Source organism: Vulpes lagopus, chromosome 1, assembly GCF_018345385.1.
Source record: "Vulpes lagopus strain Blue_001 chromosome 1, ASM1834538v1, whole genome shotgun sequence".
Taxonomy (NCBI): Eukaryota; Metazoa; Chordata; class Mammalia; order Carnivora; family Canidae; genus Vulpes; species Vulpes lagopus.
In genome coordinates this window covers 69,000,256-69,026,730 of record NC_054824.1, presented here as the reverse complement: position 1 = coordinate 69,026,730, position 26,475 = coordinate 69,000,256, and the positions used below count along the sequence as shown (strand labels likewise).

The 26,475-nt window shown below is 41.6% G+C and overlaps 1 protein-coding gene across 4 annotated transcripts in view; it reads left to right on the top strand.

The window, feature by feature from the left end:
- Positions 1-26,475, top strand: part of ANKS1A (ankyrin repeat and sterile alpha motif domain containing 1A) — a 181,622-nt gene that overhangs the window by 55,636 nt on the left and 99,511 nt on the right. For 2 of the 4 annotated variants that reach the window (XM_041757639.1, XM_041757632.1), the window contains exons 2-4: positions 19,743-19,823; positions 21,599-21,755; positions 23,663-23,725. The exons of 1 other annotated variant lie outside the window; for it this stretch is intronic. In XM_041757639.1, coding sequence (XP_041613573.1) covers positions 19,743-19,823; positions 21,599-21,755; positions 23,663-23,725 — 301 coding nt within the window. The remainder of the gene's footprint in view (positions 1-19,742; positions 19,824-21,598; positions 21,756-23,662; positions 23,726-26,475) is intronic. One more of the 4 variants, XM_041757646.1, reaches the window with a different exon arrangement.

The following is a 26,475-nucleotide window of genomic DNA, read 5'->3' as shown; positions in this document are numbered from 1 at the left end:
TGAGACAGGCTCTGGGATTAAACTAGATTGAAACATAGTACAAATAAAGACAAAAAAGTGAGTGGACTTAGTTAAAGCCAAAAGTTTTGCTGTTGTTTTGTTTTGTTTTGTTTTGTTTTGTTTTGTTTTTAATTTTCCAAACAGCTTGTTTAGCTGTTTTCACTAATGGAAATTGCAACTAGGTGGCTACAGCACTTACTAAGTTAGGGAGAAATGACTTTAAAAATTAGTTTTTGGGGTTTGGTTTTTTTTTTTAAGATTTTATTCATTTATTAGTGAGAGACAGAGAGAGAGAGAGAGGCAGAGACACAGGCAGAGGGAGAAGCAGGCTTCACGCAGGGAGCCCGATGCAGACTCAATCCCGTGACCCAGGATCACACCCTGGGCCAAAGGCAGACGCTCCACCACCGAGCCACCCAGGTGTCCCTAAAAATTAGTTTATTTTTTATTTTTATTTTTTAAAAGATTTTATTTATTTATTTATGAGAATACACAGAGAGGAGAGAGAGAGAGGCAGAGACACAGGCAGAAGGAGAAGCAGGCTCCATGCAGGGAGCCCGACGTGGGACTCGATCCCTGGTCTCTAGGATCACGCACGCCCTGGGCTGAAGGCAGCACTAAACCGCTGAGCCACCCGGGCTGCCCTCTAAAAATAAGTTTAATCAGAAAAGCTTAACACAGCAAAATTCATCTGTATAACCTGTAAGTATGTATTTTCAGAAATAATTGCCTTGTTTTCTTTAAGAACAGAGTGTGATTTTTAGAAATGAAACCATCTGCTTGGGGGAAGTTACTTTGGCTATGTAGAATGAAAGCAGGGAGGGGGTTACTAGTAAAGTGATTCTGAGAAGGAGATAGTTACTTATATCCCGAGTCTCTTGGTTCAGAGTAGATGGTGGCACTTAAATAAGAAGCCTTGGTCATGGACCAGATGCCCGGGGGGGGGGGGGCACAGTTAGCCACAGCCGCCGAGAGATTACTTGCTGCCCCTCAGCCCCCTCAGAGTGCTCTGGCTTCATCTGCAAACCTCATGGACTTCACCTCACCTCCTTTCCTTTCACTTGGCCTTACAGTACCAGACCATTCCTCACACTGGGATTTACCCATTCGCAGAATGACTCTGAGCCTTAACAATGAGAGTGTTTGTGTGCTGGACTGAATGTTCAAACCTCTTGGTCACTTCATGAAGAGAAGAAGTAAGGGAAGGAAGGCAGGGAAGGTGATGGAAGGAGAGAGCTGAGGACAAATGTCATATGAGGAAGGAAGGAAGGAAGGTTTCTCCTCGCAGGTGGTATAGTAAAAAGAACATTTCACAGGAAGATAGGCGGCTTCCATTTTCCATCTAGTTCAGCCATTTACTGGCTGTTTTCTTTTCTGCAGTTTTCCCGTCTCTAAATTAAAAGTTTTGGGCAAGATGGTTTTAGGCACTGGAGATTGAGAGAGGAATAAAACAAGGCCCCTGCCCTTGAGGAGTTCATACTCTGATGAAGGAGACAAGTTTGTTGTCAGCAAATAAAGAAAATAATGTATTGGAAGGTTTTGAATAGAGGACTATAAAGAAAAGCTGTGGGTGAAGTTAATTCAGTCTGAAAAGTGGGGCTTTTCACTGGGGCTTTGAAGGATGTTTGAGATTTCACAGAGTTTAAAATAGGATGAGTCAGAATAGCAAGCATAAAGACAGGTGACACGTAGCTGGTGCCCAGGATGTGTACAGGAGTGTGGAAGGTGGTAGTCAGGTAACTGGGTAACTGGGAAGGGCTTGGGAAGATCCTTATTGCATGGCAGACTAGGAAGCTTTCCCCATAGGCAAGAGAGAGCCATCAAAAACTCTTTGGGAGGAATATCTGATTGTGTACGTATTTTGGAAAGTTAATAGTGACAACATTGTAGAAAATGTTTTTTTTTTTTTTTTTTAAGATTTTATTTATTTATTTGACAGAGAGAGAGAGTGTGCACAAGCAAGGGGAATGGGAGGGGAAGAAGCAGACTCTCCGCTGAACAGAGAGCCCAATGACCTGAGCCGAAGGCAGACGCTTAACCGACTGAGCCACCCAGGCACCCCAAAAGTGTTTTTTATTTTTTGTTGAGAGAGGGAGACTTAAGGCAATCAAGATCATTTTGGAGATTATTTCAGGAGTAAGATAGCAATTTTGGAAGTGGAGAGGAAGGGACAAATTTGTGAACAGTTTTAGGATGTGGAATATCTGGGATTCAGTAACCCCCTGTTGACTCACTCACCTCCCCTAACCTCACTGTCACTTAAACTAGAGGTAAAGAGCCATTATGTACAATTCCTACAACATCCCCTAAAGTCCACTAGCCTTTGAAATCACTGATTCATTTGGTCCCTTCCCCTGGGGACTGGTACTGCCCTCTTTTGGGCAAGCTTGTTCTTAGTCTCTGTAATTGAAGAGCTCCATTCAGAAGCAAATGGGAATAATTGATTTTCATCCGCCAGAGGCTGGAAAAATCAAACACCACAAGAGGAGGTTTTTTTAAAAAAGAGGCCAAGTCCAGAAATCAATTTTCTCCATACTCCTTCTTAAAAGAACTCTTAAGAATCTCATAAACAGAATTTGTGTCCCTGAAATAGATCTGGCTTCACTTAAAAAAAGAAAAAAAAAAGAAAAAAGAAAAGGTAGGCGTGTGTTTGGGGAGGGGTTAAAAATTGTCTCACTATTGATAAAACAGTAAGGAAGAGTTTGTTGAAGACCACTGCAAGGGAAAAAAGATGAGGCTCCCTTCTGAATATAACAAGGACAAGTAGGGATTTATAGCTAAGGAGCAGGGAGGGTAAAGGGTCAGGGGATGAAAAACATTACTAAGAGGAAGCAGCAGGGTAGGGGGATTCTTGCTAAACTGACCTAACTGGATTCTTGCCAAAGGCAGGCCAAGGACTTAAACAGCAAAGGTGGGGGATGAGAAACTGTATCAGATAGGGTGGGGGAAGCTCTTGTTGAACTTAACAGGATTCTTGATAAAACTTACCTCAGCAGTCCAAAGACAGGATGAGGACCAAAGTCAAGGCCTAGTTGAAAAGAATACTCAGAGGAACCTGACTAAAGTTTGGTCAAGGAGAGAAGTGAGTCTTTATCAGTTTGTGTATGTGTGTGTGTACGTCTGTGTATATATTTGTGTGTTCTATTACATAAGTAATGCATGACTCACTCCCCAGAACTCATCAGTCTTAACTGTTTGGTACATAGCCTTCCATATATAAGCACAGGATTAGAAAAATACACCATTCCAACAGAAATGAGATCATACTCTATATACTGTTATGCAGGTGCATTTCCCACATCATATATCTTGCATGTTTTCTCATGTCAGCACGTATATACTGACTGTTCTCATTCTTTAGAATGCCTTGCCTCACTTTAGATCCTGAGTCAAGCCCTTATATTTTTTTCAGGTTTTTTCATGCACATTCTCCCATTTATTCCATAAAAATAACCAGTTTACAGAGTTTTTCACCCACATTCTCCCATTTATTCCATAAAAATAACCCTCTCAGGTTAGGGAGAGGGCAAGTGACATCTCTACTGTACATAGGGGTTAGGTTATTTACTAGAGATTTTGCAGCTAATCTGTTTCAAGTCTAGGCTTTACACATATGGGTCAGTTGCATGTGTGAATAAAATTGAGATCTTTGACATTAAGATTTCATGTTAGCCACATCCATAATACTATTTTTGTCTGTGGTGCTTGGGCCCTTAGGAACATGGTGTATGTAGGACCTGGAATCTCATAATAAATTTCATTTGAGGTGTTCATCCCTTTTGCAGGTATTAACTTCCATATATTGAAATTTTTGTCATTTTAATTTCCTTAAAACAACGGTAGTCATCTTAAATACCTTTAGATTAAGTGAATTCAGTCAATTTGTATCTTTCATTATACTGTTGATACTTTCAATAGTTACCTTAAGTAATGAAGTTTGTCACTAATTGGATTTCTGAAAATGTTAATAAGAGTCTTTCAGTTAACTGCCTCTACTCCTTGCCCTCTGGGACCTATTTTCTACCTAGAACGTAGTGCCTTTCTCAGCCCTTTTTATTAGTTTCCTATGACCCTGGTGAGAAAGAAAAAGAGCAAGACAGAATGAATGAGGAGTAGTGAATGTGAAGCAGAGCGGAAATAAGAGAGTATGAGCTATGGGGGAGTCATCTTATTCATGAATGAGAAAAATAGTGGGGAGAGCATATTTCAAGAAGTTGCATATAGCACAGTGGTTAAGATTTTGGAGTTAAACCCAGTGTCACCCATTCTAGCTCTATATCCCCGGTTAAGTTATTTACCTCTCAACTTGTCAGTTTCCTAGGACTCCCTTTTAGAGTTCTGGTGAAAAGTAAATAGTTATTTAATCTGCTTAATTAAAGTCTACTTGGGTCAAGGTAAACATTTAATGTTTGCTGTTGTTTCTAGGCCTTTTAGAGTCAAAATTAAAGAAATGGGTCTCAAAGTCTGGATGGAGTAAAGTGACCATATAATTTATTGTCCAGGTCAGGATGCTGTTAATAATTATTCTGGGACAACAGATATAAGCCAAGATTTATGATTTCTCTAAGGCAAGGCATCTTTGTCCTCAAATGTGACTGATTAAGGTACCCTACCTTCCCACCTCAGCCCAGTGAAGCCTCTGGACTCTGACAAGCCAGGGAGCAAATCATTCTTATAAGCACTTATTCAGACACACACACAGACACACACACACACACACACACACACACACACACATTTTCACTAAACAAGAGAAGAAATAGTGCTTTTTCTTTCTAGGTAACATGTTATCTTAGGGTGGAATGAATCTGCATGCATATGTAGTAAAATTTGTGCAGTATTTTTTTTTTAAGATTTTATTTATTTATTCATGAGAGACACACACACAGAGAGAGACAGACAGACAGACAGAGGCAGAGGGAGAAGCAGGCTCCATGCAGGGAGCCCAATGTGGGACTCGATCCCGGGTCTCCAGGATCACACCCTGGGCCGAAAGCGGCGCTAAACCACTGAGTTACCCGGGCTGCCCTGTGCAGTATTTTTTTACCTAAGAAATCACTTGGTAGGGGCGCCTGGGTGGCTCAGTCGGTTAAGTGTCTGCCTTTGGCTCAGGTCGTGATCTCAGGGTCATGGGACCAAGCCCCCACATCAGGCTCCCTGCTCAGAGTCTGCTTTTCCTCTCCCTCCCTGCTCAGTCTCTCTCTCTCTCTCTCTCTCTCTAATAAATAAAATCTTTAAGAAAGGAAAGAAGGAACTTGACAGAAGATATTTGAGTTCTTATAGTCTCTATAATCTAAAAATTACCATACTTTTCTTTGAGTAGCTAGTCCCCATTCATGCCGTTAGATGTAGATTTCTCTTAATCTTTGAGCTTGCAGCGTGTGGCAGGTGCACTGCTTTCTTGGCAGTGAGTATATAGTGGTAAGCATGGTTGTTTGTATTCTAGTGAGAAAGACAATCAAATAGTGACAAATACAGAACTCCACAAACTGAAATTGGAGTAGTAAGGGCAAAGTAAAAGAAGCTCTATAAGTAGCTCATGAAGAGCCAGTCTTGCCTGGCCTGGGAAGAAAAGGAAGGAGTTGCCTGAGGAGGAGAGCTTTGCTCAAGCTGGATAGAAATTGAAGAGGTCAGTTGGAATGGGGAGTTGAAGAGGAAGGACAAAGGAGCCTGGCCTTCTAGGACAGGAGACCCTGAGTGGAAGAATGCAGAAAACCATGAAGTGTCTGCTTTTACAAGATCACCTTGGCTGCAGTGTGATCACACATTCTCCCTGCTGTCTGCAAATCCCGCTCGTCCCTTTTCTTGCTAATGGAATGCCATTCATCCCAGCCTTCTTCCAGGTTCCCTTAGCGTTTGCACAGTTCTTTATTTTTTTTTTTAAAGATTTATTTATTTTTTTTTTATGATAGACACAGAGAGAGTCAGAGACACAGGAGGAGGGAGAAGCAGGCTCCATGCCGGGAGCCCAACGTGGGACTCGATCCGGGGACTCCAGGATCACGCCCTGGGCCAAAGGCAGGCGCCAAACCGCTGAGCCACCCAGGGATCCTCCGCACAGTTCTTTTATAACACAAATCACATTGCATTATACTTTTTGTTTCTGTGTCTCTGAAGTTCTTTAGAGCAGGGACTTGGTCTTATTTACTGCAAGGTACCTAGAAAAGCACAATGACATTTTTCTTTCTTCCTTTTGGGGTCCAGGTACTATGTAGTTGCTGCTTGGGAAGGTGGCACGAGACAGGCACAGTCCCTGCTGTCATAGAGCACACAGTGTGACAGCTGTTTGTCTTGCTCAGGGACTGAACGCATTGACTGATTCGCCAGTTAGAATCAGAATTTTGAACTCTGGAGGTCATTTTCATGCAGTTCAGTACTAACTTTTCTTGCAGCTATGGAACAGAAACAGTGTTAAGAAGCCATGTCAAGGTAAATTGAATCAAGTAAAAGATAAGGGCCCCAAAGTAATAGTGTAAACCATGGGGGAGCTAAAATTTGATTTATACATCAATCCTTCTGAATACATTATAGTAACAGCAGAGAACTCCTTTAGTGGCGTTCGCTTCATGGCAGCATACCTCCTAGATGTCATGTCCAAGTCCACAGTGAGACAGCAGTTTCATTGTGCACCCCCTCATGCTGCCAGCTCAGATTCTGGCCCCCTGCTGTAGACATTGGAGGCAGTGCTAGGCTTACCTCAGAAAGTAGCCATTCTTGCAGTGAATGTCTGAGGACTCTGTCTCCCTGCCATAATGCAACTTGCTGACATGTGTGTGTGTGTGGTATTGGGTGTGTCCACACCAGTTACCAGCTAGAAGCAGAAGGGCCCAGAGTAGAATGCCGTAGAGAGCAACACTGGACGTAACCAGTGTGTCCCTTCTGAACACCGTTGTTCTTGGCAGAAGGCAAAGGAGCACTCTTTGCTGGCTTTGTGGACCAAGGAGGCCATCCTTCCAAGGTAGAGGGTGTCAGTCATGTCAGCTGGGAAGTTAAAAGGAAGCATTGCCTTTCTGCTGGTGTTTCTCACTCGTGAGGGAATAAACCCTTCAAGGTCACTGCCTCTCGTTGTGCTCAAAACGTAAAACACATGGCCACAAAAAGCCACAGTTACCAGAATTATACATTTCATAGTTTACTAAGGGCTTATCCAATCTGTCATGTAGTGTCAGAATTGTTTCTGACGTTCTTACCAGAAGGCCATTTACACACACCTGAGTTCCTTTCCGGTAACCATTTCCAGCTCATAGCCCTCTGTTGCTGTATCATCCATATTTTGGATTATTATGCTTATTGCTGTTGTTTCTGGATTTTTAACTTTTAGGCATCCTCTGTCAGTCTTTGTTGTGAAGAGGTTTTAGCCTTCTTGCACTGTGTCAATCCACTGCCTCTTCACCCATCAGATAGTTCACAATTTTTAGTTATAGCAGTAACTAATGTTTATGTTGATATTATAATGGCTGTTAGTATTATTCACCTGCTGGCCCAATTAGCATACTACAATCTGATTTTTTTTTTCCTGTATAGTCCACTAACTACCTATCTTGTCAGTCTTCTAAGTTTCCTATGCCCAGCTCATTCTTAATTCCCAAACTACAACCATAATTTTTAAATCCTTAAATGCTATTTTCCACATCCCGGGCAGACATATCTGTAGATCTTATCAGTTTCTTTTTCTCCTACAGGCAGGCCTCTGGAGCCCTGCGTCCTTTAGCCATGCTTGAGGCTTGCTGCATGACTGATCCCCTTTGCCTTTTTTTTTTTTTTTTTGGCCCCGTTTCCTGGATGTCTGTTTTCCCCTTTCTTGGTTTGCTCATTTATTTGGTAAAGCATATCCTCGAGTTGCTTCCTGATAAAAGGGTGTGTGGGAGGTAAAATTTGAGACCCGGCATGTCTAAAAATAACTTTATTCTCTTCTCATACTTGTCTGATAATTTGTCTGCTATAGAATTCTAGGTTGGAAATCATTTCACCTCTGAATTTTGAAATCATCGCTCTTTTGTCTTATGGCTTCCAGAGATACTATTGAAAATTCTGATGCCACTCGATCCTTTGTGTGCCAACTGTTTTTTATTCCTGGAAAATGTGTTCTCTCTTTATTCCATGACTTCTGAAATGTATTCAGAAATTTCACAGTGTTCCTTGGGGATGGGTCTTTTTAAAAATTATTCATTGTACTGGGCATAAGATGGACTCTCAACTGGAAGTTCGTATCCTTCGGTTCTAGGAGAATCTCTCAAGTTTTTTCTTTGATAATATTCTCCTTTCTGCTTTTCTCTTCTCTCTGGAACTCTTGGTCTTATAATCTGCTTATCTTTTCTCTTGTATTTCCCATCTTTTTCTTTGGTTACACTTTTTGTGAGACTTACTCAGATGTATCTTCTAGCTCTTTGTTTTTTTTTTTTTTTTTTTTAAATTTTTATTTATTTATGATAGTCACAGAGAGATAGAGAGAGAGGCAGAGACACAGGCAGAGGGAGAAGCAGGCTCCATGCACCGGGAGCCTGACGTGGGATTCGATCCCGGGTCTCCAGGATTGCGCCCTGGGCCAAAGGCAGGCGCCAAACCGCTGCGCCACCCAGGGATCCCTAGCTCTTTGTTTTTATTTCTGCTATCCTTTTTTAGTTGCCAAAAACTTTGCACTGATTTTTGCAGTTTTTTTCTGGTCCTGTTTTGTGTGATAATAGTTTGTTGTTGCTGCTGTTGTTTTGGGTTGAGATTTTATTTGGTTTTCTGATTTCTATTCCTTTGAGTCCCTTTATTCTGTTTTGTGCTGTGTAATTTCATGTTAAACACCCTCCTCAAATGTCTTTGGTTGTCATTTTCATTTAAGAGCAAGTCACTAAAGAACCAATTGCATGGTCTGTATAGAGGTGGGAAGAACTTGACAAGGATAGGTTTTATATCATATAGAGTGATTGGGCAGGAACCCACCTGCTTTGATGGGGGATCCCCCAAAGTCAGGATCTGTTGAATTTTTCCAGGGAGTCCTTTGGCTTCTGCAGGAAAGACTCTTCCAAGTTTCTGTTTGGGGATGGGAGTGGGGCTGCCAGCATTCTGGGAGCAGAGCTGAGATCACATCCTTCAGGGCTTCTGTTTTCAGTACCGTGCTCTCTGCCTTCTGCTGTTCCTGATGTCCCCACCTCTGGAGCTCATCTAGTTCAATTTCTTCACAGAACAGATCTACCTTCTCCTGCCTGGATACAGGGAGTAACCATCTACTGGCTGCCCTAGATGTAACCAGAGATGTAATGCTCTAACGCCTCCATATAAACAGAATTTGTATCAAGTTCTTGTTTTTAACTGCTCCTTACCCCTGGCTTCATGTACCACCTGGTATCTCTAATCCCTGAGCCTTCCCAGGCTACGTATGTGTGAAGGCAAAAAAGGCATCCCCTTTTATGGCCACGGGGATTCACTTTCTCAGTTCTGCTAACTTCTATACTTTTCATTTTCCAAAAAATGTTGACATTTTATGTTCACTGTTCTCTTTCTCCTGTCCCTTGTTGGTTTTTACTTGCATTTTAATGGGGTTCAGGAGTGAGCAGAAATAAAATACATGTTCAGTTTTTCACCCTTAACTTGATTTTAGGGGAAGTTGCACTGTTTCTGGAGTTATGTGTCTAATTGCTTCATGTTGGTGAGCTGTGTCTTTTTCCAAAGATCACAAGCTTCTTTGACATTGGGGATGGTTTCAGGGGCTCCTTGTTACCTCTTCGTTTAAACCTTAATAGTTAAGTATGTAGAAGGCATTTTAGTGAGGATGTGTCAAATTTGAGTAAGATGAAGTCTTTTTAAAATTAGATTGGCTTTGGATAATGTTTCATTATGTTGAAAAACTGCCAGCCCCACTTCAAGTTCAGAGAGAAATATGCCTTAGCTAGGATAACTGAAAGAGGAAAACAGCAAAGGCCTTTGGCAGAAAAACTCCTATTTAGACCTTAATGACTTCATGAAACTGGATGGAAAACTGCTCAGAACCTCTTACCCCTCATTTTTATTGCCATTGCTCTCTCTTCATAGAGCTGTGCTAGAGAAGGCCCTTTCCTGGCTTAGCACTCTGAGAGCCTTTGACCTCCTGAGAATTAGCACAGGAGATGGACAGAGCTCCAAGTTGTTTTCTCTCAACAGTCAAGTTCAAGATCCTGGAGAAACTGGGAAAAACATGCACTGGCAGTCAAACATGGGATTTTGTTTCAGGGCCGCATGAATTAGCTGTATGATGATTAGCAGGTCATTCGAACTTCAGTTTTCTTACCTATAAAGATGGAAATAACACTCTGTACTTTGGTACTCCATAATATGGTTGTAGGGGTCAAATGTGGGGAACACACAAGCAGGTAAACACTTGAACATGATCATTTTAAATTAATTACGTAACCAACACAGGGCATTCGGGACCCTCATCCACCCACCCACCTGCTGACTAGACATCTATGTGTGGTAGTCCAAATCCATTTCAACCCTGAATAATCCGCTTCAAAACTTTCTCTCCCTCCCTTCCTTTCTTCTCCCCTACCTCACAACATCACCATCACAAAACAAAGTGACCCTGGTTTTCCTCCCGAATTTACTCTCATTTGGCTCTGAATTTTTCCCTTCTCACCCACCCTCATGCTCCTACCCTGATTTAGCCACCAAATTTTCTTTTCATTGATTCTATCCTTTTTCCTCTGTCCTCCTTATGACTGCCTTCATTCAGGTCCTCACTTCATGCCTGAATTGCTAACTTCCAGCCGGGCTCCCTGGATCTAGTCACACACTTTTTCTTCTCCATCATCTACACAACTGCTTAGCGTAATGATTTTTTTTTTTCAAATTCTGAAATATATAAGACCATCACAACAGCATGGTGAATAACAAGTTAGCTGTTGAGGTTCCTATCTCCTAGCTGTTAACAGAAGGATTTCTCTAAAACATACATCTGATTCTCCTCAAAACTTCAGTAGTTTCCATGAACTTTCATAGCTGGCTCTGCCTGCCTCTCCATGCTTGTATTCACCATCCTTTCACTTCTGTGCTCTGGCCACTCCCAGTTACTTGTGTTGCCCCAGCAAACTGGGGCAACTTGGGAGACCATGAATTGAGGTGTTTCCTCTTTGTTTCTTCTGTCTGGCAGATTCCTTCTCAACATTAAGGCTCTGTCCAAGGATCTTCTCTTCTGTAAAGCCTCTCATATTTCCATTTCCCTATAAGCTGCCCTTTGCTTATAGGGAAATATATGTAAGCTACTTCCTTCCCAGAATGTCACACACTGTTCAGTATTGTAATTTGTTTACTTGTGTGACTTCTCCAGTCTACTCAAGGATGGAGACTCTGTAGCACCCTGGCGTATGGAAGATAGTGCATAAACATTTATTGAATTGAACTGGATTGAACATTGCTGGCACATCGAGATGCCGTTATTTGTTGTAAAGTAAGCATCAAGTAGCTGGGCAGCCACACGAAGCAAGCTTACTGCCGGCAGAGACCACTATAGAATATCATTGGGTCTTGAGACCTGATTCCATGGAGTAGTCACAGATGAAAATGTGCTGGGTACTTTGGTGCTAACTATGGTTCTTCTCTCTCTGTACTTTATGGACAGACATCTCAAATGCAGTATTCTTATGGTCCCATCAAGAGACTGTTGCCATTTTTAATGATTACAGGTGTAGCAAGTCTGTTACTGCAAAGAGACCTTGTCTATTTAGGTAGCAGGTTGGTAAAAACCCAATGTTAGAAGTTGCATAGTGGCGGCCCCAAGTCAATTCCCTGCATAGTTCTGTGCTCTTGGAAACATGAGGGATTTCCCTAAAGAGCTTAAAATATATGGTGCAGGGCAGCCCGGGCGGCTCAGCGGTTTAGCACCGCCTTCAGCCCAGGGCCTGATTCTGAAGACCCAGGATTGAGTCCCACATCAGGCTCCTTGCATGGAGCCTGCTTCTTCCTCTGCCTGTGTCTCTGCCTCTCTCTCTCTCTCTGTGTGTGTGTGTGAGATGAGTAAATAAATAAAATCTTTAAAAATATATATATATGGTGCAGATGAGCAGCATAAAGAATTCACAATAGTTCAAGGTCAAATATGATAAATGCCGTGGTGAAGGTGCCATAGATGATCTGGAAAATCTGAGGTGAGTGAGATTAATATCAGCCAGTGCAATCAGGAAAGGTGTCATGGGCGAGGGCACATTTGAATGGGCCACTTTCTGTGCTGGATAGAGTGTCTCCATGTATTTTCTGTTCTTACTCGATTTCACAGAGACTTCAGGTTTTTGCCTGAGTTTTGCTAGGTCTGAAGAGTGATATGTAGCTTTAAATATGGGTGTCATCGGGGATCCCTGGGTGGCTCAGCGGTTTTGTGCCTGCCTTTGGCCCAGGGCGTGATCCTGGAGACCCAGGATAGAGTCCCGCATCGGGTTCCCGGCATGGAGCCTGCTTCTCCCTCCTCCTGTGTCTCTGCCTCTCTCTCTCTCTCTCTCTCTCTATCATAAATAAGTAAATAAATCTTTAAAAAAAATAAATATGGGTGTCATCAATGGACCTCTTAATTCAAATTGAAGGAACTCTGATTCCCTTTTAGAGATTTTGTGTCTGATCCCCATGGTTTGGACTTATTTTGAAAGTGCTCCCCCTCTCCTTTAGTGTGGATTTTGTGTCTTTCCCCAAGCCTGATGTATAGTAGGTGCTTATGGTTACTTCGCTGACCTTAACTCACCTGGGTGGCCTCTGTGAGCCTGATCCCTGCGCTCAGAGCCCCCTGCTCCTCCTTGCTCTCCAGCTACACATCAAGCCTGCTCCTTCTCAGGCTGTTTGCATATGATGTTCTCTCTACCTGTCCTCCCCAGACACACACACTGAACCTTTCTTCCCTTCATTCACATCTCTTCTCTGAGGTTCACCTTCTTAATGGGGTCTTTCCTGAGCCTGTCAGCCTTTTTTTTTTTTTGTCAGCCTTATTTAAACTGTCAGCCTGTCACATTTTATTCTCTTACTTTGCTTTTTTTCTTTATGGTACTTATCATTACCCACCACCATATTTCTATTTATTTGTTTATTTGCTCACTCTACCTCCCTCTAGATTCAAGATCCATGAAGGCAGAGACTTTGTCTTTTCCCATTTGCATTTCCAGGCCATGGAACAGGGCCCGGCACAAAGAGGCACACTTCACTTATCTATTGAATACATGCAAAGTAGCCTCATGAGCAGGCCCTCCGTCAGCACTGTCCCACTGTAGAGAGTGGACTGTGTCTATATGGCTGGCCTGTTCTTCTTCATCACTACTTCCAGAGCCAGCATGCCACCTGCCATGGATCAATGTGTAGTCAGTTTGTAAATGGATGGAGAGAGGCCTTTCAGGTGGGACTCAAAAGCCACAGGTTCTCATCAGCCATATTCTTCCTTGCCCTCTCCAGTGTCTTTAGATGCCATCCCAAATGTAGGCACTTCTGAGTCCCAGAAGACAAGACTTGCTGTCTGTGTGGTTGGGTTGCTGTGACATAGCTTAGGCTTCTCAACCCTAATGCTATTAAACTGGTTCAAACCAGTTCTCGTTTTCATGAGCCAGTTAAGTCCTGGGGAGCCTATCACAGAAGAATTTACAGATGCAGAACAAGATTTGAAGGATTAAGGGACTTGTCCTTCAACTGACAAGTGGCAGAGGCAGCTAACTACAGAGCCTCAACTCTTAGCCTGGGTACTATAGTTGCTTCATTCAGGGTCACTGGCACTCTTCTAAGACCCATCAAGGGTAGTGTGAGGGTTTGTTCTACAAATCAAGGGCAGCAATTGCACTTCTGTACCATCTATATAGGTTAGACTTGGTTTCAGAATCTCCTGGACTGTCCCTCTGTCACGCCACCTATTTTCTTGGTGCATTGTATTTTGCTTTTGTTTATTGGTGAACAACCCTTTGGTATTTACTATCAGAAAAACCTAATAGGACAGCTGTGATAGAGAGGAAGACCCAGACTGTAAATAGCTCTTGGGCTGCCAAAAAGGAAGAAACTTGGGTGGAGGGGGATGTTACTACCATCCTGTGTGAAGCGAAAATTCTAAACAGAGAGATTCAGTTCTCTGTTTTCATTTAGATGTTATTTAATATGTTCCCATTCGCCCAAACTTCTAGATGGATATTCAGAGGAGATGCTAGTTAGGGAAAAAAGCAGGGGAGGCGGGGAAGATCTTATTAGTTGGAAATGTTGCAGCTTTATGCAGGGAAGTCTTTTTCTTTCTTCCTTGTCCTTTTGAATTGTTTTTAGGGATATACAAGGGTAACCACCTCTAGACCAGAGACATGGAGGTAGCTGTTAGAGAGTGAAAGAAGGCTTGCTCAGTCCTGCCTTTCTATTAAAAGCAAGGGCAGTTTAAGTCTTATATTCAGGTTATTTTGGGACCTGGACTGAGATCATTGAGGAGCTAACAGGTTCCTGAACGAGTCCTCAGAGCTGACAGACCTGTGCTCCTGACCACCTGACCCAGTACTGGTATTTTCTTTTTCCCAACTCCTGTTGGTTTATTCCAGTCATCTTGCTGTTGGATTGTTATTCCAGCCTTGTACTATCACATCTTTATGGCCTCTTGTCATCCCAGTTAGGTCATAAAGTCCTTGTGTGGCCAAATGCCAGACTCCAAATGTGAAGTTTGGGATCTGCCACTGATTTGGGGCCAATTATTTGTTTTTTGATTCTAAGTGTGTCATCTATTTCTTAATAGAATGACGATGTTTTGTCTGGTGGGTCACTTTGAAAATGAGTATGAGTATGAAAATCATACATCCTAGATTTCCAGACCCATTTCACTTTCTATCATTCTCATTGTCAGGCACAGGCATACAATTTTTGGTTTAGAAAATGAGGTTATCATATACATGTGACAAAGAGATATAATTGCTTTTAATTCTTTGCTTGGAAAGTGCTGTACAAATCTAAACTCAGTGGAGGATAGGGATGCCAGGGTGTACCTCAGGCTCCTGATGCTGTCATCAGCATCCTTAATTAACAGTCAGCAAATAACCTGGATACTAAAGCATACGTATCTTCTCTTTTCACTTAAAATTTATCTTAAGATTTTTAAACCTAACGTAGACATGCTCATTAAAGTGACCCAGGTCACACATATATAACCACTTATTATTAACAGTTTTCTTTTCCCTGTGCATAGTTTCTTTCCCCTCTTTTAAAAAATTATTAGTATAAAAACACATGAATGCATTTCTCATTGTGTTTTAAACAGTGTGTTGGAATACAGAGCAGAACATGAGAATCTCTCTTCACCATCTGTAGTGTCCCCCAACACACATTTCCTTACCCATAGGTAACCACTGTCAACTCTTGGCAACCACTTTTCCCATCACTCTCCACCCTATATGTGTATGTACATACATACTTCTAAAGCAGGGACTCCTATTTTGTGTACTACACAATGACTACTTTTTTTTTTTTTTTTTTTTTTTTTTTTTTGCTTACCCATAACACAGTATGTTTTGGGAAATTTTTCTGTGTCAGGACAACTTGTTTTTTCCCCTTTGTTGTGGTTCTTATTGGTAATGGTTATGTAATAATTCATCATATGGGCACACCTGGTGTATAACTGCCCACCTATTGACGGACATGAAGTTTGTAGTTTTTGCTTTCACAGTGAAGCAGTCCTTTATAAGCAAATATCTTTGTGCATGTATACAAGTATTTCTGTTGAATAGTTGCCAGGAAGTGGAAATGCTGGCTCAAACTGAATACCTATTTTTGGTTTGGTGGATGCTGCCAAATTGTCTTCCCAGAGGAATTCACCAATTCAAACTCATACCAGTGGTATATAAGAGTGCTTGTTTTCCTGATCTTTATAAATACTGTTATTCTCATTTTATTGTCAGTCTGATTGGTGAAAAGCAGTGTGTGATTAGTTTTTTAATTTTAAGTAATCTCTACACGCAGTGTGGGGCTCAAACTCATAACCCTGAGATCAAGAGTCACATGCTCTACTGACTGAGCCAGCCAGATGCCGCAGAGTGTGATTATTTTAATTTCATTTTTCTAGGCTGTGCCTCTGTAGATCAGACCTTGTCTAATTTCTGCTTTTTAGGAATTCCTCAACATTGTCAGTTACTTGATGAGTCTTTTCTCTTTCTCTTGCCTGAATCTACCTGTCTGTCTGTCTTATCATCTATCCATCTGTGGTGTAGGGTGGGACTTGTTTCTATACTTCATAGAACTTTAGATAGGAATGGAGTAAACTTGTGTACTGAATCCAGTATCCTGGTCAGTTTCCTGGATAGTTTCTTTCTATATGGTATTAATAGTTTTGTTTCTTTTTTCTCCTTAACATCATATTATAATCTCTTTTCTTTCTTATTACATAGCAATATAAATTGTGATATCAGTGTGATGTTCTACTATATTCCTTAGTTATTTATCATAATCATTTCTCTATTGATGGACTTTTGGGCTATTTCCAAAATTTATTGTTATAACTATTGCTGTGTCCTACATCTAAGCATAAAGGCTTTGGGTCCAAATGGTTTTACTGGTAATTCTTTTTTTTTTTTTTTTTTTTTGGTAATTCTTTATAATTTAGGTGCTCTATGGTAATAATGATTCCTGAATATAGAAATGGGTAGATGGCTGCCCAGCTGATCTGTGACCCAGACCTAATACTAATATCCAATAGCCATACCACAAGAAACAAAAACTTTATTTTTTAAAATATTTTATTAATTTATTCATGAAAAACACAGAGAGAGAGAGAGGGAGAGAGAGGCAGAGACACAGGCAGAAGGAGTAGCAGGCTCCATGCAGGGAGCCCGATGCGGGACTCTATCCTGGGATTCCAGGATCACACCCTGGGCCAAAGGCAGGTGCCCAACCGCTGAGCCACCCAGGGCCCCCCAAACAAAAACTTTAGATCAGCCTCATTTATGAATGCAGTTGTGAGAATCCTAATTAAAATACTCTTAAGTAGACACTCTTAAGTACAATTCACCAAGATAGACATAATGGATAATGGCCAAATTAGAGGAATGAAAGAATGGCTCAGTATTAAACCTATTGATAACAACATGTTAGTTGGTTAAATGTAGAAAAACTGGGATTATTGTTACAGATGCAGAAAATGCATTTAAATTAACTATTTTTTAAAGTGTTTTTTTATTTTTAAGTAATCTCTATACCCTATGTGGGGCTTAAACTCACAACCCTGAGATCCAGAGTTACATGCTCTGCTGACTGAGTCAGCCAGGCACCCCTAAACAACTATTTTTTTTTTTAAAGAATTTTTATTTATTTATTTATTTATGATAGTCACAGAGAGAGAGAGAGAGAGAGGCAGAGACACAGGCAGAGGGAGAAGCAGGCTCCATGCACCGGGAGCCCGATGCGGGATTCAATCCCGGGTCTCCAGGATCGCGCCCTGGGCCAAAGGCAAGCGCCGAACCACTGCGCCACCCAGGGATCCCCCTAAACAACTATTTTTAATAACATTTTTTATTTATTTTTTATTTTTTTTATTTTTTATTTTTTTTAAAGATTTTATTTATTTATTCATGATAGAGAGAGAGAGGGAGAGGCAGAGACACAGGCAGAGGGAGAAGCAGGCTCCATGCACCGGGAGCCCGACGTGGGATTCGATCCCGGGTCTCCAGGATCGCGCCCTGGGCCAAAGGCAGGCGCCAAACCGCTGCGCCACCCAGGGATCCCTAATAACATTTTTTAAAGGAAAAAAAAGATACTTCTGGGGTGCCTGGGTGGCTCAATTGGTTAAGTGTCTGCCTTTGATTCAAATCATGATCCCAGAGTCCTGGAATCAAGCCACACATTGGGCTCCCTGCTCCCTGCTTCTCCCTCTTCCTCTGCCTGCCTCTCCCCTATGCTTGTGCTCTCTCTCTCTCTTTCTCTCTCTCTGTGTCAAATGAATAAATAAAATCTTTTTAAAAAAAATAAGATACTTACTTTACATGTTACAGAGTATCTCAAACCAACTGCCAACAGTAGAGACATTCATTAATAGCAAGAACAGGGATCCCTGGGTGGCGCAGCGGTTTGGCGCCTGCCTTTGGCCCAGGGCGCGATCCTGGAGACCCGGGATCGAATCCCACGTCAGGCTCCCGGAGCATGGAGCCTGCTTCTCCCTCTGCCTGTGTCTCTGCCTCTCTCTCTCTCTCTCTCTGTATGACTATCATAAATAAATAATAAAAAAAAAATAGCAAGAACAAAACAAGACTGTCCTCTGCTATTTAATATTATTTTGGAAACTCTGGCCAAGGGGCCCCTGGGTGGTGCAGTCAATTGAGCATCTGACTCTTGATTTTGGCTGGGTGCTGATCTCACCATCATGAGATCAAGCCCTGCATCGGGCTCACACTGAGCAGGGAGCCTGCTTGAGGTTCTCTCCTTCCCCCCTCTTAAAAAAAAAAAAAAACTGCTCTGGCCGTGAAGTAAGGTGCGAAACAGAGGTAAAAATTAAGGCTTTGAGGATTAAGTTAGATGACACTTCAGCTTTCATAGTACAGTATTTTTTTTTAAGATTTTATTTATTCATGAGAGAAACACACACACACACACACACACACACACACACACAGAAAGACAGAGACAGAGACAGAGACAGAGACAGAGGCAGAGAGAGAAGCAGGCTCCATGCAGGAAGCCCGATGTAGGACTCGATCTTGGGACCCTGAGATCACACCCTGAGCCAAAGGCAGATGCTCAACCACTAAGCCACCCAGGCATACCCATAGTTTTTCTGATTCAAATAAAGCATTCAAATTATAGATCTTTTTACTCTTCTTTTTAACAATAAGACATTTACAAAGGAAAGACCCATTGTCTCTTGCATCTTAACACACGTCCTGATGCTTTTATTAATGTGGATTCTTTCATCTTGGTTCTTGCTGGTTAAGTCATCCAGATTATCTGTAGGTCTGTGTTGAAGTCTCTCTTAAGTCTTCGGTCACCAGTGCAGAGCTTGGTACTAAATACCTGTGACAGGGATCCCTGGGTGGCGCAGCGGTTTGGCGCCTGCCTTTGGCCCAGGGCGCGATCCTGGAGACCCAGGATCGAATCCCACTTCGGGCTCTCGGTACATGGAGCCTGCTTCTCCCTCTGCCTGTGTCTCTGCCTCTCTCTCTCTCTCTGTATGACTATCATAAATAAATAAGTAAATAAATTTAAAATAAATAAATAAATACCTGTGACTGAATGATTGGTTCTGTGCTATTTTTGATGATCTTTCAATGAACTGTTTTTACAATCCTGGGAGTATTCAGAGGCACAACTCCCAGACTGAGTGAATAATGTGGTTAAAACTTAGAAGGGTACATGGGGTGCCTGGCTGGCTCAGTTGGTAGAAGGCATGTGACTCCTCTCAGGGTTGTGAGTTTGAGCCCTACATTGTGGGTAGAGTTTCCTTAGAGGAAAATAACAAAAGAAGATGTAACACTTCAATGGCTTGTCATGGAGCAGAATTCAAACATATGCCTGAAGAGAAATGGATTTAATTTTTTAAAAATTAAAAAAAAAAAAAGATGAGAAGGGTACCGAAGGGCAAGCTCTTAAATGATGACACTATTATCTTGACACCTGACACCCTGTTCAGCAAACAATTGTGTATTCTTGATGTTGTGCATTTCTGTAGTAAATAGCTACTGTCCTTTATCAGAAGTCATGTGGATGTAACTGGTTTGGTTAAACACCACAGAGAATTATTTTCTAAGCGATTAGCTGGCTCTAAATTTGGTTTGTGACTTCAGTCTTTTTTCCCCCCTCCTCTATAGCATCTGGAGAGGGCCAAATGTGAACTGTGTTGACAGCACTGGCTATACACCTCTACACCATGCTGCTTTGAATGGCCATAAGTAAGTATTAATGTGCTATATTCTTGTCCTACTCTCCAGAACCCAGGCCTTTTGGTGGTCTTTTTGGGTTTCTATAAAGAATTACCAAGTAGTAGTGTTGAGGAACAGGGGAAAAACAAACTAAATTCAGTCCAACCAGAGTTTCTGAGTCTCTTTTAGTGTATAATTTAAGCATCATACTCCACCCTTTAAAAAACTTCAAAAGCTAAGTTTTACCTTTTCTTCTGTTTGTCCTTTTCTACTTGGAAATGGTGCAGGGCTACATGATGATCTGAATATAAAGGTCATATTTGGGCAGCCAGATCATAAAGGTGCTGGATAATCTCTTAGGTAACCAGCACCTTTGTAACCTGAAAATAGATTAAGTGGTCATAAGAAACTTCCCTCCTATTAAAGTAGTTATTTATTTACTCTGTCTTTTTGCTTGCCATTCTTCCCTCGTACAGTTAGCCTTGTAAACAAAGGACCATTTTTAAGGAGAAAAATACCTAAATCATATGGCCTATTTAATTCTCTTAGATGTTGGTTAGTAGTTGTTGGGTGGGATTTCTACAGAAAGTTTTCTGGAGAAGCTGTGCTTTGGGAGGAAGTCTAAAAGAAGATGACACAGGTTTAAATGTTTTGGCAGCCTTTTCCAGAGGGCACTGTCCTCCAAATGAGAGAGAATGTGATGGCTCAGCCCAAGGGCAGGCACTGTAGTGGAGGACATTGAGTAGAATTGCCTGGACTTGGAAGAATGGAAACCAGAGTGTAGTAGTGTAGAGGGTGATAAGGAGAGTTTGAGGCATCATGCTCTAGGAGATACAAAGAAGTTTCATTTTTATAAGGAGGGATTATTGGAACCCTCCAAATCTCTAAAAGATTCTGTTGAGCCAGGAGCAGGGCGCTTGCCACCTTGTGATATTCTGTATCACTTGTACAGTATTTGGCCCAGCCTAATGGACTCTGATGTGCCAAAAAGAGGTGATGATTGTTTCCTCCTACAAGAAACTTTTCTGAAATATATCAGATGTGCTCATTATGTCTTCTCTCTGGCCATCTTCGACAAAGCTAACAAGGACTCTGTAGTGAACCCTCCCAACACACTCAATAACTAGTGGGGTCACCCAAATTAAAGCGAATCTTGAACTTAAATGACTAGGGCTTGTTAGCCAAGTTTATCTCCAGATGCTGTTTTTGTTTACAGTGGGGGTTTTCTTTGACCCCATGTACATGGAAATAATTATACATTTGTATCTGCTTAATTAGCGGTGTCACCACGAAGAAAGCCAACCCTTTCTTTCTGGATGTATCAAATGATACCATATGTGTCTGGCTTATGTTTGCAGCAACTTTAATTCTGCTCTGCCTGTCTGCTCTTAGCTCTTAGCTCCCACATAACCAAATGCTCTGAATGATGTGGTGAATAATGATACTTGTTTTGCATGACTACCTTTATGTAAATTTTATCCCCATATGCTGTTTAAACATCACAAACAAGGAAACATTGCAAGGTTTAGACAAGGGGACCAGACATATTCAAAATAATGGAATATAGATGGATTGTCTAGAAAACCTAGAGAAATGAGGAGGTGATAGGCAGTATCGGTTTGGCTCAAGATGTTTCAGCTGCATATCAGCAGCTGTACATGTAGCTCATGGAATAAAAGGAGGAGACTGGGTGATGAGCTCAGGTAGAGAGAAGGGAGCCAAGTGAGCTAGTATCTGAAAGGGCTTCATGCTGCTCACATGCGAAGCGCTGTTCTGCAAACTCATCATTGATTTTTGCCTTCTAGGGATGTGGTTGAGGTTCTTTTGAGGAACGATGCGCTGACCAACGTGGCTGATTCTAAAGGCTGTTACCCTCTGCACTTGGCAGCCTGGAAAGGAGATGCCCAGATAGTGCGGTTGCTCATCCATCAAGGGCCCTCACACACCAGAGTCAACGAACAGGTTGGAAGGAAGAGAAGTGTTCTTCCATTCGGTGATAGCCCGACCATGGTGGGCCTAGCACTGTTTCAGTTCCATAGCACAGATCTCAGGGAACCAGCTCTTCCAGGCCCTACAAATGGTTCCCCTCATCCCAGCACTATGCTTGTGAGTGCACCAGGGAGATCTTAAACCCCAAGGATGCATTTTACATGCATTTACATTGTGCAGGTTTGGAGTCATGCTATAATGAAGATCTAAATACCTCACATGCAAAATGGGAAATAATGCAAATCCCGGAAAATTGCCTAGAGGCCATTTCAAACCTGCAGGCTTAATTAATTATACATTGTGTTTAGACCATTCACATGGCAGTGCAACGTTAGCCAGTAAATAGCAATCCTCCCAGTATGTGTCAGTGCTCTGTGGACCATGCTGTTGTCTTACCTACATCACAGCTGGTAGAAGTGGACAGACTTGTACCGGGACTGAAAAAGGAGCTCACAAAAACATCTGAGTAACCTCAGAGGTCAGACGTAATTCAGCAGAGTGAAAATCATTTACACTTCAGAGTGTCATGTTAACTTCAGAGTGACCATGCTTTGACAAAGCAGAGATAATTCTTAGAAAATAAAAAAGGCAACATTTGAGCAAAAATACCTTAAAATGGCCATGGATTAGGTACTCTGAGACCATACTTCCTCTTTTTTACATTGATTCCTTTGGAAAAAGTTCTACTTCCATTATGCGAGTTCTAGACAGTCCTCTCATAAAATATCATTTCCTGTAGTTTGGATCTGAGATCATGTGTCCCTTTGAGAGGAGGTGGGCTTTCTGTGTGTGACAAGCCATTCTGTGTTCCTCTGTGCTCTGAATTAAAGCAGGTACTTTTTTTAGTTGCTTGAATGAGAGAGATGCTGCTCTTAGTGAGCTCGGGACTATTCTCCTAATGACTTTGCTGAGAGGAGATTGTTACATTACCTGTAGGATTAGATCAAGATTATTCCTCAAAAAATAGGAAGTCACTCTTGCGAGCCCACCTATCAGCAAGACTATGCACATTCTCATTGAGCTGTTAAGAGCATGACTGACTCAGAAGGGGAGCTTTACTCTGAGTTGTTTAAGAAAATTAAAGCAATGTGCCCAAATCTCTCAATTTGGAGATTGTGTGTTTGTAGCTGTTAATCAGCTTCCCTCTCCCCTCTCAGGCTGTTTTTTCTGGATAGGTAAGCCACAGAAATTTAAGATCATCGATGAGGATATTTTTAAGAATGAAAATTGTCTCTAGAATTGCAGCTTTAGAATCTAAATGCAGTTTTACTCCTCCTGGCTAAAGTGATTATAATTTCTCCTATCTGGAGGAAATGTACAAGGAGGTTTGCTTTTAATCTAATATTCCTCAATGTTAAACTATTAATGGGTGTTAAACACCCATTAAGTCCTTCTCGTTTAAGAAATTTTCGGCAACCATTTCTAATCCTGTCTTTGCTCACTTTTGCCTTGGAACACAGCTGCTTGGATTTTTGAGCCACTTGAGTGTGCTAGCTTGTCCTGCTCACAGCTGCCTCCCCCCTGGAGTATCCTGTTGATAGCTGGGACACCAGCCCAGGGTTCTGAGTATCTGACAGGCAGGTGGGTGGGGCAGGGGCTGGGCAAGACGTTTGCAATAGCTGGAAGAACCTAATGGCTTGAGATAGTAGTACCACATTGATCTATTTAAAAACCATTAATGTGGTTCCAGTTGGATGCTTGGATAAGAGGGGGTGATGAGTGCTGTGCCCTCAAACCTGCCTTCCCCATTAACTTCCTTTCCAGGCACCCAGAAGGCAGATCCGAGTTGTTCTCATGTTGGGCCCCCTCGGAGCTGGGCATTGCTTTGATATATTTCATCCATTTTATCATCACATTTTCTTTTCCTCTCCTTTTTATAGAATACTCTTGAGATCAAAGAATTCAAAAAGTACGGCCCCTTTGACCCTTATATCAATGCCAAGGTGTGTACTTTGCTGCCAGGACTTCTCTGCATCATTTCTCCAAGCTGCGCTCCCTCTTTGGTCCTCTCTGGCTTCTACTCTTGTCCACTCAGGCTCCTCATCATCACCCTGGCTATTGTCTGCTTCGGCCCATCTGCTTTTGGCTTGTCTGGGAATGGGAAAGTGCAGCTTCAGTGGGTTTGGGCTTTATTTTTAAAACCCATGCTAATTCTGGAAAGGTTGGGTGCTTTTCCTAGAATGTCTGAAGAGCTTAGAAATGGCCGAAATGGGGAAAGAGAAGGAACCATAATATACGCATAATTTACCATTGTGATTGCTAAATTCATTTAAATTCAAAAAAATTCAATTAAGAAATGTCAAACACATTAGCTTTTTAATAAGCATAGAAAAATGGTTAAATTGTACTTGCTGGATTAGCTTTTTTTTTTTTTTTTCCTCTGCTTTATTTCTTTTAACGTAGAATCTAATTTTCAATAGCTGGTAGTGAAGATGTTGGGGAAGGGATATGGTGACTCTTGTTTTACTCTTAAAAGCTGTCCCTTGTGACTCCCTCCGTATTTCCTAGAGTTCATGCCGTTCTGCCTGGGACTTGAAAACCTCAGTTGCTTCTTCCCAGCCATTAGCTTCTCTCACTGCTTGCTCATTCTTGGCCCTTGGAAGGGCTCTGAAATAGAAAAGGAAGTCACAGGGTCAAGCAGGGCACTGGCCTCACATCTCCCTCCTTGTGAGGCTGGGGAGAGTAGTGGCCTGGTAGGCCTGGTGATGAAACAGCTCAGCCCCTCTGGCCTTGGCCACATCAAGAGGCAGAGCTTGTGCGTTGGTAATGGTTAGCCTCTCTCCTCAGTGCTCTCACCTGCTGGTTTTGATCTGAACCATTCAGGTTGAGGTTTGCTTTTTGGCATCAGTCTGGAGTTTGGTTGAGTCAGTGCATTATTCACATTAGCTCCTTTCCCTTGCTCTGAATATAGTAACCTCAGGGAAGAGAAACATAAGGTACTTCTGCATGTTGCCAGATACAAGGCAGATATTCCTTAAGAAATACTGATTTAGCAAATGGAGCTCCCCATGGGCTGGATCTCCACAGCTTCTGTGGGCCATTTATTCAGCTGTCAGGCTTTGATGGGGATGGCGGATAAGCAGTTTGGGAATAGTGGAATCCATTAGCTTTTGTTTGGCCCCCTCTCTATAAATTCTGTTTTCTAATATTCAAAATAGGAAGATACTTTGTTTTATTCTTTTTTGGGACATAGTGTAGTAGAGGAGAAAACTCTTAAATGTCACAGCCTTTCAAGTCAGGCCTAAGTTTGAATTCTGTGCTACTGCTTACTGGTTTTGTTGACTTCTATAAGTTACATTTCTGCAAGCCTCAGTTTCCTCTTCTGTAAAGTGCAGTGTACTATCTGTCTACCTTGCTGGATTAATTTGAAGTTAAAAATAAGAGAATGTACATTAAGTAAAACTATCTAGTAACTAGTAATATTTGAAATCTGACTTTTATTTTTTTATTTTATTTTATTTTTTTGAAATCTGACTTTTAAAGGGTATATACCTTGTGGTATTTCTGAAACGGCACTTTGGAATTTGTTCTTTGTTACTGGTGGGTTGAAGCTTAATGAAACATTGCTCAATTAGTCTATTTAGGGTTTTGTTTTGTGGGGAGGCACCTTGAAGTGATTGTTTTCCCACTCAGTGGTTAGTTCAGTTAGCTTCTAAAGCTCTGATTAAAGGGTAGGCCTTTGGTTCTTAAAAACACATTTTCTTACCCCTTGATTTCCCACACAAAAAGAAAATTGGTCTAAATGGAATAAGAGCATACTTCTCTTTCTGGAAATACTGCCCTTTGCCTCCCTCCCACCCCGCAAAGGCCAAATGATACAAACTGCACAAAGAGATAAAGTTGTTTGGATTTTACTACAAATGCAAATTCTCCTTGAGCTAGTTTGACTCTAACTTCACTAGGTTTTATCCTGATTTGCGGGTTTTTATTGACCTAGATTGTGTCTGGGAATTGTTTTGTGTGCTAAGTCCACTCAGACACCTGTAGAAATTAGGAGTTCTGGGAGCAGAGGTGGTTTTCATGAGCTTTCATCTTCTTCTTTGACATATGGAGCCTTTTCTTTTTCAGCAACTCAGCATAAATCTGTCCAAAATGTAGGTCATTCATAGCTAAGGTGCAACTACTAAAATTGTTTATTTGCCCCCTTTAAAAATAATTTTAATTTACTCTGAATATCATAAGATGAGCAATAGTCAAATTGGTTTTAGATCTATTTTCCTGCACACTTAAAAATAATTAAGTTTCAGAGCTGGAAGAGACCTGGAAGTTGTCTTGACCAATTGCCTCCACATTCTGGTGAGCTTATCTGGTTGCGCCTGAAGCTTTTATAAAACTTTTTATCTTGAAAAAATTTTCAATTTACATAAAGTTGCAAGCATGATTCAGTAAACTGCATTGTACTCTTCACCTAGGTTCACCAGTTGTTAACATTCTGTCACATTTGCATGCATATTTTCTCTCTCAAATGTATATGTATATTGTTGCTATAGTTGATGATGAACTGTTTGATACTTAGTCATGACATCATGACTGTTTAGCCTTGGAACTTCAGCATGTGTCTCCTAAAAACAAGGGCATTCACTTGTATAACCACAGTACAGTTATCAAAATCAGAAATTTCAACATTGATAGAATACTAGAATCTAATATAGACTCTGTGTTCAGATTTCACCAGTTTCTCCAATAATATCCT